The sequence below is a fragment of the Nuphar pumila genome, chromosome 5 (genome assembly GCF_984573655.1).
Source record: "Nuphar pumila chromosome 5, dmNupPumi1.hap1.1, whole genome shotgun sequence".
NCBI classification, from domain to species: Eukaryota; Viridiplantae; Streptophyta; class Magnoliopsida; order Nymphaeales; family Nymphaeaceae; genus Nuphar; species Nuphar pumila.
The window spans coordinates 95,832,320-95,845,349 of NC_143253.1; the positions used below are offsets into that span (position 1 = coordinate 95,832,320).

Genomic DNA, 13,030 nt, shown 5'->3' on the forward strand with positions numbered 1-13,030 from the left:
CATGATATTTGGTATAATCCTTCTTTATGTGACCCTCATTCTTGCAAAAGAAACAACTGAACTTTATATCTTGATGTTCTTCTCTTTCTTCTGTGATAAAGGGTCTGATAATGCATAAAATGCATTATAAATTAAGCATAATATGAATGTCATTATCCATATTTTTAGAGTTAAAATCCATGATTATGTTGATTCAAGTCATAGGAAAATTTTGTCCAATTCTGAGTTAAATTGGCAAAGTGTTGAGCTTTTTCGTGTAATAGAGCCAATTTTGGCGGGATCCAGATCCATACCCATATGAGAATAACGAATTTTTGGATCTTGGATCAAGATTGGACCACATTGAACCAACCCAAGATTCATTCACATTTTTTCAAAAGGGGCGCCCAACAATTAATGAGAATTTTTGAGTGTTTCTGGAAATACTTTTTCATCAGTGTCTTAAAATTTTTGAAAAGTATGAAACAAAAGGGGGGGGTGCCCCTCATTTGAGTTTTTATCTAGACTTTGAGAAAACCTCCACAGCACCAACCACCCCATTTTTGCCCTCTACCACCGTTTTGTCACACCGAAGAGTTTTTCAGGTGTCCTCCATTCCTTCCTTCTCATGTCTTTTTGTTGTTTTTATTTTTTGTGTCAAGTTTCCTCTAACTTTCTGATTTTTGTGAGCAGCAAGGATTTTTCTTGGTGTTATCCGCCCGAGGAGATTTTCAGGCCCTCAAGCGAGTCAAGGAGTTTTCTAGGCTAGCTCTTCTTTCCCACCTACCATCCTTCGAACCACTGACCACCATTCTTTGCATTGAGTTGCTGAAAGTTACAGACATCAACAGAGACTTAGAAGAAGTTGTGGGAGGCCTCAAATCTCGAACCAAGCATAGATCGTCTGGTAAGGTCTGCAACTCTTTGTTTTCATATTCTTTTTTGCTATTTTGCAAAAATTGGCTAGACTATGTCTAGTCATTTTTTTTATCCTCCAAACATTTTTATTTTGAAGTTTTTTACAGTAATCGCAGTATGTTAAAACCAAGTTTTCTATGTTCTAAGATTGAGTTTTGTATTATTTTAATGTGTCGATTTCTTCATTTTCTTTTTTTAGCTAGTTGTGAATATCGGCTAGACTATGTCTAGCCGTTTTTGGTGTTTTGCAAAGTTTTTTTTGTCTGATTTTTTTCTGAAGTTCAAAATATTTGAAAATCATGTTTTTAATCTCCTAAGATAGCATCTTAATTAAGGAGATAGCATCTTAATTAAGGAGATCATCTCCTTAATTAAGAAGCTAATCCAAAAACGTGTGGGCTCACTTGGGGCTGACATTTTTGGATCAACAAAGTCAAAGTTTTTCTTTTTAGGTAAAAATGTATGGACCCCACCCTAATTTCAAACCAACCTCACCATTTATTCATTTCTTTTCTCTTAAATAGGTTAGTTTATGCATATGATTTTCATATTTCATTTAAGTAGGTAAGTGTAATTACATTTTTTTTTTATGTTATGTCAATTAGAAATTAACGTGGCATAGTAAGGCATGCATTCTTTCATTGTTACTTGTTTCCTTTTCTTTTAATATAAATTTTTTTAGGAGGTCCCACATAGGGGATGACTCACCTTAGTTTGCATATTATATTAAGTCAAGCTTGTTTAGTTAGGTAGGTTGCTTATATTCATATTGTCATTTCATGTCGTGTTTTTTTTTATGTTTGAAGTAGATCTCACATAGGAGACAACTACCATTGGTGTGTATTCATGTTAGTTAATTTTTTATATTAGCTTAGGTTTGTTAATTTAACTTAGTCAATTTTTACTTGTGCAATAGAGTAATTTAATTCCTTTGCAATAATTTATGTTTTCTTTTTAGATTTAATTTTTCTTAGCATCATTAACATTCTATTTTCTGTAGTTTAGCCCAGTATTAGGTCAGTTATACTTGGTTATTAAATCAGCCTAGTGCCCTTAGTGCTTGCATTCATTTATCTTTTATTCTCGAATTGAATTTTAGAACCAAAATTTTTGGTCATTTGCACTCATCATTTTATGTGAAAATTTTCAGAGTTTTAAACTCAAACTGGTTTCATTCTCTGTCCTTTCACTGCAGACCAAAAATCAACTCATTCGAAGTTGATTTGGTTAGGTTTTTATGCATTTTTCAAAAACTGGTTTTACAAGAATTTAAATTTCAGGATAGACAATTTTTAGAATTTAGGTGTTCTTTAAATTTCTATATCCGGAGATTCTGACTGTTTTTTAGATTCTATAAACAAAGTCTTATTCTTGCACGTGTTAAGAATCCAACAAAACAAATTTCATAAATTTTGGATTCCATTTGACCATTTGAATCATTTGTTTTCGAAAGTATGTCAGAAAGTCATTCCTGCACTATAGTGAGGGCAAAATAGACATTTTAGTAGTTAATTAAACTCTTGTAGTTTTTCGTATTTTTCTGCAACTTACATAGTTTAATTACAAAATTTAGAGTAGTCAGTATTAGAATAAATTAGTTGCTTTATTAGAATTTACATTTTAGTGTAGTTGTAATTTAAATTGTAAATTAGTTGTAGTAATTATTTTTAGAATTAATTTTAGTTATCTTTCTGAATTAGTTAGTAATTTCATTAACTAACTTGTGATTTTTATTTTTATAGGTTGATGAGCATACTGCAGTTGAAAAGGCGTATTTACGCTGAGAGCGTGAATGTCATAACTTGTAAAAGGATGAAAATACCCTTGTGAACTTGAAGGAGTGCTTGCACATCGCAATTTAGAATTCTATATTTTTTAGTTAATTTTTATTCATGATTAGTGTTTGAATTAACTTGTACTTTTCATTGTAGACATTTTAAAACATTAATAAAGTGAAGTATATAGATTTAATATTGAATATTATTCTGTTTCCTATGGATTCGACCTGTACTCACCATGCTTGTGGAAGTTCAATTTTTATATATTTGGTTGTCGATTTTCCAAAATATTTATTAAAATATCTTTTTAAAATCATCATTGCAAAAAGAACAACCAAATTTTGGTGTCATTGCTGGGGAAAAACGATTGATATTCATCATTTCTAATATTTCATTTTATTAATATTTAATTTTTTCTTTTTAGTTAGTAAGATTAGTAAGTAAATATAGGATTTCTCTTAGTACAAATAGGATTCACGTGCTGTTTTTCTAGGATTCACTAAATTGCATGATTAAAAGAGCGAATAGATAGGTGAGTTTTAGAGAACATAGTTTGTAATTTTCTGTATTTGCTAATTATGTAAATTAGATTAGATTTTGTTATTTAAATTTTGTAGAGTAGTTTAAATTATTCTGACTTTGTTTAGATTATTTTTATTTTCATTTACTGTGTATTTTTGTGAATTTTTGTTGTGTGTTAGTTTAGATTAGATAGAATAGAATAATTAGAGTTAGTTGATTCATACACCCGACTGACTTGGTGTATGGAAAGGCGAGGAACTTTAGGAGTTCCTCTTCACCCATTTGATCCAGAAATAGAGCGTATCTTGAGAAAATCTAGAAGTTTGGATCGAATGGCAGAGCAGATGGAGCAGCGAAATGAAACCCGTCCGTTGAGAGATTTCTTTATCCCTAACTAGTACACCCAGGCATCTACCATTAGGAGACCTGAGATAGGAGCACCTCAATATGAGATCAAGGCCAACATTATTCAAATGCTACCTTCATTTTATGGCCTTGCTCATGAGGACCTATATAGGCATCTCGATGAGTTTCTCGAGATTTGTTCAACGGTCTGAATCAATAACTTCATAGACGATGCTATGAAGCTGACACTCTTTCTGTTCTCTCTGAAGAACAAGGTGAAGCATTGGTTCAAGACCTTGAACCTGGGGCAAATTGATACATGGATTCAATTGCAGCAGGAATTCCTTAGAAAGTATTTTTCCATTGGTCGCATAAACCAATTTAGGCGAGCCATCACCAACTTTTTGGAGATGGATGGTGAACAATTTCATGAGACATGAGAACATATGAAGGACCTGCTTAGGAACTGCTCACATCATTAGGTACCTAGGTGGCAGATAGTTCAGTGCTTTTATGATGGTCCTTCCGAGAGGAACAAACAAATGATTGATTCGTCATGTGGTGGTACTTTTATGTTGAACAACGAAGATGAAACATGGGTTTTTTTTGAGACATTAGCTGAGAACCCCCTGCACCACATGACTTCATCTTCAACATCTCGTTCTAAGAAGATCATACCTAGTGGTCCCAAGAAGGGTGGGCTACTAGAGGTAGGCCCTACTGATGCGATTTAGAGTAAGGTTGACATGCTTGCGCATAAGTTGCATCAACTTCTACTTGGACCATCCTATCAGCAGACAATGTGTACCCTATACTCTAGTCCAACACATTATATCATTGAGTGCCCTTCGGTAGCTCAGTATCCTAAATTTGTCCAAGAACAAGTTTAGGCCACTAAGGGATTCACCAGAACCATGCATAATCCATTTTCATCTACTTATAATCCACAGTGGCGAAATCAACCCAATTTTTTATGGAAAAACCCACAGATTCTAGTCCCTCCCACTCAGCAGGTTAGACCCAACATTCTCATGCAGACATATCAGAGGCCTAGTTACCCTCAGTCATCCTCTACTTATCCCTCAATTATACCTCAGGAGCTTCCACAGTCATCATCTTTCGAGGAGAGACTTCTCCAAGTATTTCAGAAGGTGAAAATCTCCAATCAAAATGCCTTCGAGAAGTGCAATCAAGTGCTGAATACCCATACATAGTCTATTGTCAAACTTGAGACACAAATGGGTCAGTTAGCAGAGGCATTGAGTAGGAGGACTGATGGTAGCTTGCCTAGCCAGCTTGTCATGAATCCTAAGGGCAAGGAGCATAGTTCTGGAGGCCTGTACATGACCGATACATTACAGCAACATGCCAAAGCAATTATGGCTCTTAGGAGTGGACGTTAGTATCATGTCGAGCTGAGACAAAGCACAAATGAGCCAGATATGATCATACCATCTACTTCATCTCAGTCATCTCCCTCTGATGAAAACAAGGATAGAGGTGAGTCTTCTCACAACGAGAAGGAACCCCCGATGTATATTCTCAAACCACCCTATCTGAAGACCTTAGAATCTCCAGCAGGCATAGGAAAACAAGAAACTAAGGTGCAGGACATGCTTAAGATCTTTAAGCATGTACAAATCAACCTACCCTTGCTAGATGTCATTCAACAAGTACCGACATATGCCAAATTTCTCAAGGAACTATGTACATAGAAGAGGAAATCTAGAGAAAAAGTTCCTATCAAGGTCCTTCTGACTGAGCAGGTGAGTTTGGTGCTTCAACATCAGACTCCACCAAAGATCAAGGATTCTGGTGCTTCAATTATTTCATGCGTCATAGGAAATATTCAGATAAAGCATGCATTGTTAGATCTTGGGGCAAGCGTGAACATCTTGCCAAAATATTTTTATGATTCATTCAGTCTAGGAGAAATGAATTTGACCCCGATGACACTTCAACTAGCAAATCGTTCCATCAAGGTGCCGAGAAGTATCATGGAAGACATGCTAGTGAAAGTAGAGGATTTTTATTTTTTGGTTGATTTCATTATCATAGATATGAAGAGTGTGGATAGCCAGCACTAGACTCCGATCATTTTGGGTAGACCATTCTTGACAACTGTCAATGTATATATCGATTGTAGGACATGAGTCATGGACCTATCATTTGGCAATAGGAAAGTCAGATTGAACATTTTCAATGCTGCCATAGGTCCAACTGGAGATGAGGCATGCTTCTAAATTGACATTGTACATGAGATAGTGGAGCCACAACTTGAGTTATATATGACATGTGATCTATTAGAGTTGTATTGTATAGTACAAGATAGTCAGGATAGTGATAAGATAGATGTGTCTTTAGTTGTGTCAAGTACCCATCCTTGAAAAGGGTATGTTGAGCCTCTCCCACCACTTGATGAGACCCCAACCAGATCTTCCATTGAGTCTCCTTCAGAGCTTGAGTTGAAGCCCCTTCCGGACTTACTCAAGTATGCCTATTTGGGATACATAGAGACATTGTTTGTGATCATCTCTTCGCAGCTCACTGAGGAGCAGGAGATTAGATTGATTGAGGTTTTGAGAGAGCACAAGGCAACTATCGGCTAGACAATAGCGGATCTTAGAGGGATAGATCCCTCCTTCTGCATGCACTAGACTTATTGTGATGAGGATTCCAAACCGGTACGAGATATGCAGAGGAGGCTAAATCCCAATATGAAAGAAGTGGTGAAGAAGGAGGTGGTCAAGTGGTTAGATGCAGGGATAATCTACCCTATTTCAGATAGCCAGTGGGTCAATCTAGTTCAGGTGGTTCCCAAGAAGTCTGGACTCACTATTGTGGAGAATGAAAAGAGGGAGAGTATTCCGATGAGGACCACCATAGGGTGGCGAGTATGTATAGATTATAGAAAGTTGAATGTTGCAACACGAAAGGACCATTTTCCGTTGCCATTCATCGATCAGATTCTGGAGAGACGCACCGAACAGAACTTCTATTGTTTCTTAGATGAATATTATGGATATAATCAGGTAGTTGTTCATCCTAACGATCAAGAGAAAACCACATTTACTTGTCCGTATGGCACCTTTGCATTCAGGCATATGCCGTTTGGGCTATGTAATGCCTTGACAACATTTAAGTGGTGCATGATGGCTATTTTCTTTGACATGGTGAATGATGTCATGGAAATATTCATGGATGATTTTTCAGTATACAACTCTTCATTTGGAGATTGTCTTCATAAATTGACGAAAGTGCTCAAGAGATATATGGAGACCAATCTTGTGCTTAGTTAGAAAAAGAGTCATTTTATGGTCTAGGAGGGGATAGTTATCAAACATATTGTGTCCAAGAGAGGGATAAATATGGATAGAGCGAAGGTAGAGTCAATTTCATGATTGACTCCACCTACGACTGTGAGATAGGTGCGTTCATTTTTGGGGCACGCAGGATTTTATCGGCGGTTCATCAAAGATTTCAATAAAATCTCTTTACCGTTGTGTACATTATTAGCTAAGGATCAACACTTTGATTTCGATGCGGATTGTAGGAAAGCATTTGAGTTACTCAAGGATGCCTTGACCATGACACCTATTTTGAGATCTCCGGATTGGACGTTATCATTTGAGATTATGTGTGATGCCTCTGACTATGCCATGGGAGCTATATTAGGACAGAGGATTGATAGGAAACCCTATGTCATATACTACACAAGCAGAACTCTGTCAGATGCTCAGATGAATTACACTACGACAGAAAAGGAATTGCTTGTAGTAGTATTTGCATTGGACAAGTTTAGGTCCTATTTGCTTGGCTCCAAAGTGGTTGTCTATTCTAACCATACTGTATTGAAGTATCTTCTTGGCAAGAAAGACATCAAACCAAGACTCATTCGGTGGGTCTTGCTACTACAAGAGTTTGATCTCGAGATTTGAGACAAGAAGGGTAGTGAGAATGTAGTAGCTGACCATTTATCTAGACTGGTCATGGATTCTCCTGAGGAACAGAGACCGATCAATGATTCTTTCCTGGATGAGCAAATCATGGCAGTAGGAGCATCACAGTCACCATGGTTTGTTGATATTGTGAATTATTTGGTGACCAGGCAGGTTCCTACGCATTGAACTAGGAATGAGAGAGACAGATTTTTCGCGCAGGTGAGAAATTATTAATGGAATGAACCAACATTATTGAAGTATTGTGCAGACCAGATTATTAGGAGGTGCATCCTAGAGGAGGAGTATGAGTCTATTCTTTAGTTTTGTCATTCCCTATCTTGTGGAGGTCATTTTAGTAGTAGGAAGACTGCCGACAAGGTTTTGCAGTCTGGATTTTATTGGCCGGTACTCCACAAAGATGCACATGAGTTTTGTAGAAAATGTCTTCGATGCCAGCAAACAGGGAACATGTCTAAGAGGGACATGATGCCCATGCTCTAGATTTTAGTAGTTAAGATGTTTGATGTTTAGGGCATAGATTTCATGGGTCATTTCTGCCTTTATTCGACAATGTTTATATTTTAGTGGTGGTTGATTGTGTATCCAAATGGGTAGAGGCTATGACCACCAAAACCAATGATCATAGAGCGGTGCTTAAGTTTATTAAGCATAATATTTTTAGTCGATTTGGTGTACCGCGAGCAATGATTAGTGATGGCGGAAAGCATTTTAGAAACATACAAGTTGCTTCTCTTCTGAGGAAATACTCTGTACAACATAAGTTCACCACTCATTATCATCCTCAGACCAGTGGACAGGTTGAGGTTTCAAATAGGAAGATCAAAATAATTTTAGAGAAAACAGTTCGCCCAGACCGCAAGGATTGGTCCCAATGCTTGGATGATGCATTATGGTTGTATATGACTGAATTCAAAATTCTTATTGGCATGCCACCGTTTCAATTACTCTTTGGGAAAGCATGTCACATTCCTGTAGAATTAGAACATAGGGCTTATTGGGCAACTAAAAAATTTAATTTTGATATGGCCTAGGCTGGCAAAGAGTGTCGATTACAACTCAATGAGCTAGAGAAACTTAGGAATGAATCTTACGAGAGTTCACAGATTTATAAAGCTCACACCAAAGCATTTCATGATAAACTCATAAATCGAAAGGTGTTTGAGCCCAGGCAACAAGTGTGGTTGTTTAACTCCCGACTTCAATTATTTCCAAGGAAGTTGAAATCCAAATGGGATGGACCATATATAGTGAAAACTGTATTTTCTTTCAAAGCAGTGGAGATTAGAGATCCTTGCAACCACAAAGTTTTCAAAGTGAATGGGCAAAGACTAAAGCCCTACTTTTCTGGAGATGCACAAGCAGAAGAGTGCGAGGAAATTGTGTTCATTGAGAGTTTTGATTGAACCAGATGATTGTTTGCATCATAGTATAGCTAAATTAGTCATAGGATGAGTGCTTTTGTTTATTTTATTTATTTTGTGGTTATTTCTTATTTCTTATTTGTTATTTTATTAGTCATTTGATCTAATATCTTGTGCTAAAATGATGATTATTTTTTATAGGACACAAGGATGGAGAAGCAAGTAAGAAGTCAACTTCATGTCAAGTTCACAGAAAATCATACACCTGAGTGTGCACGATGGTAGTGCATGGACATGACAATGGAGTATTCAGATGAGCTTCATCACATAGTCAGATTGCATCTATCATTGTCTCAATTTATAATTGTTTTTATGGCACATTCATACATGCATATAGTTTCATATAAGCATGAGGGAGTGCTGCTGAGGACAACAACATTTATTTTTTTAGAAAATCAATTTCCAACTTTTCATGGAATGTCTCTTGTAGGATTTGACATATGCTTAGAATTTTAAACCCCATGTTCAAATTTTTTTTTTAAAATTGATCTAAAAGAAGTGATGGTTTGTATAGATTTTGATGAAATGAGAACATGTAATTGTTGGAGTCTTGATAGAATTACTTGTATGACAATGTATAGTATAATATAAATAAAAGTAGTGAAAACATATATTGTAGAGCAAATGTAGTTGTTCTAAGTCTTCTAAGTTGTTACTTGAGTAGTGGAGATAGGCACTAGTTGATGTGTTTCGTTTTTGCGAAAAGAGGCAACTGGGCGGTCCAATGCTTTGCTTAGACATCGTCAGTGAGGCCTATCAGGTTTGAGTAATTAAGTCTGAGAGGTGTTTTACACCTGATGCCCTAAAGTCGCCTGGCTTGAGAATCATCGATCTCAAGTTCGCTACATGGACCCAATAGAAAGCCTAATAAGCGATGACATTGCATACAACAAAGGCTACATACACTACAAAAGTCTAAGACCTAGTAACTCAAGTTATTAAGGCCGATAAATCTTTGTATTTGGTACCATAAGGTCATCTAGCCTGAGAGTTATCACCCCAATGCTCGTTAGAAGGGTTACGAAGTCTGATGATGGATGTAGAGCTCAATTGAAAAAACAGAGATTGAAAGAATAATTCATTGCTTAGAGTGAAAGAAAATTTTAAAATATGCAGAAATCATACAAGGAGAGAAAGATGACGACAATAAGGTGTTCAAATTTCTGAGAAGAAATATAGAATATAGATGATTGCAAATTTTAGAAAAAATATTTGTATTGTGGGGGTGCAGCTTCTTTTCATATGTTATCTCTTATACTTGCATAAAATGAAAGCTAGAATTGATTAGTAGTTAGTTAGTTTCAGTATGTTTTTAGTTTTGGTGTTGCTCGAGGACTAGCAACATTCAAGCATGGGAGAATATGATAATGCATGAAATATATTATAAATTAAGCATAATATGTAGGTCATTATCCATATTTTTAGAGTTAAAACCCATGATTAGGTTGATTCAAGTCATAGGAAGCTACATTTTAAATTTCGTCCAATTCCGAGTTAAATTGGTGAAGTTATGGGCTTTTTCGTGTAATGGAGCGAATTCTGGTATGATCCAAATCCAGACCCATATGAGAATAACAATATTTTGGATCTTGGATCACATTGAACCAACCCAAGATCCATTCACATTTTTTCAAAAGGGGCACCCAACAATTTATGAGAATTTTTGAGTGTTTCTAAAAATACTTTTTCATAAGAGTGTTTTGAAAATTTTGAAAAGTATGAAGCAAAAGGTGGGGTGCCCTGCCCCTCATTTGAGTTTTTGTCTAGACTTTGATAAAACCTCCACAGCACCAACCACCCCATTTCCGCCCTCCACCACCATTTTGTTGCACCGAGGAGTTTTCCGTGTGTCCATCAATTTATGAGAATTTTTTAGTGTTTCTGAAAATATTTTTTCATAAGAGTGTTTTGAAAATTTTGAAAAGTATGAAACAAAGGGAGAGGGGGGGGGGGCTCATTTAAGTTTTCGTCCAGACTTTGAGAAACCTTCACAGCACCAACCACCCCATTTTTGCCCACCACCACCATTTCGTCGCATCAAAGAGTTTTTCGGGTGTTGCGTCATCGAGGAGATTTTCGGGCGTCCTCCATTCCTTCTCATGTTTTTTTTTGTTTTTATTTTTTTGTCAAGTTTCCTCTAACTTTTTGATTTTTGTGTGCAGCACTACAACAACCATTGAAGGAGCTTGATCTTTGCACCGAGGAGTTTTTCGGGTGCTATCCGGTCGAGGAGATTTTTGGACCCTCAAGCGAGCTGAGGAGTTTTTCGGGCTAGCTCTTATTTTCCACCTACCATCCTTTGAACCACTGACCATCATTCTTTCCAATGAGTTGCTGGAAGTTGCATACATCAGCAAAGACTTAGAAGAAGTCGTGGGAGGCCTCAAATCTTGAACCAAGTGCAGATCATTCGGTAAGATCCACGTCTCAGTGTTTTCATCTTCCTTTTCGGTATTTTGCAAAAAATCAGCTAGACTATGTCTAGCCATTTTTTAATCTTCCAAACATTTTTTATTCTAATTTTTTTACAGTAATTGCAGTACATTAAAACCAAGTTTTCCATGTTCTAAGATCGAGTTTTGTATTATTTTAATGTGTCGATTTCTTCATTTTTCTTTTTTTAGCTAGTTCTAAAAATTGACAAGACATAGTCTATCCATTTTTGGTGTTTTGCAAAGTTTTTTTTGCAGTTCAAAATATCTGAAAATCATGTTTTTAATTTCCTAAGATCGAGTCTAGTTAGTGGTTAGTGTAAATAAAAATCTGTTTTTTCTTTGCTTCATTTTTTTAGTTAAAAATCAATTTTTGAATCTTTTGTAAAATCGAGTTTCAAAGGCTGTCATCTTCTCCAAGAGGACGACAACCATTGTTGGTTTAGTTATGCTTTCTTTTGTCTTTAGTAAATCTACTTTAATTTAGTAATTGTTTAATTGTGTACTTAGTGTGTTTAGGTTATAATTTTTTGCATTAGTCAGTAATTAGTGATTGATTATAGGCATTTCTTATTTAGTCAATTAGCATTTATGCTTTTTTTAGTCAATTCAAATTTTGCCCATGCAGTAGTTAGTTTATATGGCATATAGATTAGACTGTATTAGTTTATCTTAGTAGAATTTTAAGATTTCAAATTTTATTGAAGGGCAATTTGAGAAATTCAAGTAATAGGCATTTTTGGTGAATTTGGGTAGTTTCTAAATTTTGTGAATCCATTTGGGGAAAGTGTTGGGCCTTCTTGAAGATGCCAACCAAGCGGATCTCCTCCTCCTTGTAATTTAGGTAAGTGAACTTGAAATTCAAATCCCTTACCTAATTTCACAGTGGTTTGATTTAATAAGGAGATAACATCTTAATTAAGGAGATCATCTCCTTAATTAAGAAGCTAATCCAAAAATGTGTGGGCTCACTTGGGGCTGGCGTTTTTGGATCAACAAAGTCAAGGTTTTTCTTTTTAGGCAAAAATGTATGGACCCCATCCTAATTCTTATTTAGTCAATTAGCATTTGCATTTGTTTATCTTTTATTCTTGAATTGAATTTGAGAATCAAAATTTTGGTCATTTGCACTCATCATTTTGTGTAAAAAAATTTAGAGTTTTAAACTCAAATTGGTTTCATTCTTTGCATCCATGTGTCCTTTGAGTGGAGACCAAAAATGAACTCATTCAGAGTTGATTTGATTAGGTTTTTAAGCATTTTTCAAAAACTGGTTTGACAAGAATTTAAATTTCGGGATAGACAATTTCCAGAATTCAGGTCTTCTTTAAATGTTTATATATGGAGATTCTGAACGAATTTTTAGATTGTGTAAAAAGGGTTTGATTTCTGCACGTGTTAGGAATCCAACAAAACAAATTTCATAAATTTTGGATTCCATTTGACCCTTTAAATCATGTATTTTTTAAAGTCTGACAGAAAGTTATTCCTGCACTATAGTGTGGGCAAAACAAATATTTTAGTAGTTAATTAAATTCTTGTAGTTTTTCGTACCTTTCTGTAGCTTACATAGTTTAATTACAGAATTTAGAGTAGTCAGTATTAGAATAAATTAGTTGCTTTATTAGAATTTACATCTTAGTGTAGTTGTAATTTAAATTACAAATTAGTTA

General features: G+C 35.6%; 1 protein-coding gene across 1 annotated transcript; it reads left to right on the plus strand.

The window, feature by feature from the left end:
• The first annotated feature begins 4,780 nt into the window (after positions 1-4,780).
• On the plus strand, positions 4,781-7,480 carry LOC149837863 (uncharacterized). The gene is made up of 5 exons (XM_090008138.1): positions 4,781-4,940; positions 5,934-6,136; positions 6,242-6,436; positions 6,575-6,642; positions 7,096-7,480. Exons 1-5 carry the CDS (start codon positions 4,781-4,783, stop codon positions 7,478-7,480), a joined length of 1,011 nt encoding a protein of 336 aa, XP_089864264.1.
• The last annotated feature ends 5,550 nt before the right edge of the window (positions 7,481-13,030 follow it).

Coding starts and splice junctions, on each gene's coding strand:
- LOC149837863 (XM_090008138.1), top strand. CDS start 4,781: ATGGGTCAGTTAGCAGAGGCATTGAGTAGGAGGACTGATGGTAGCTTG. Junction 4,941..5,933: donor TATGGCTCTTAGGAGTGGAC/GTTAGTATCATG, acceptor ATCCTTGAAAAG/GGTATGTTGAGCCTCTCCCA. Junction 6,437..6,574: donor GGACCACCATAGGGTGGCGA/GTATGTATAGAT, acceptor GGATATAATCAG/GTAGTTGTTCATCCTAACGA.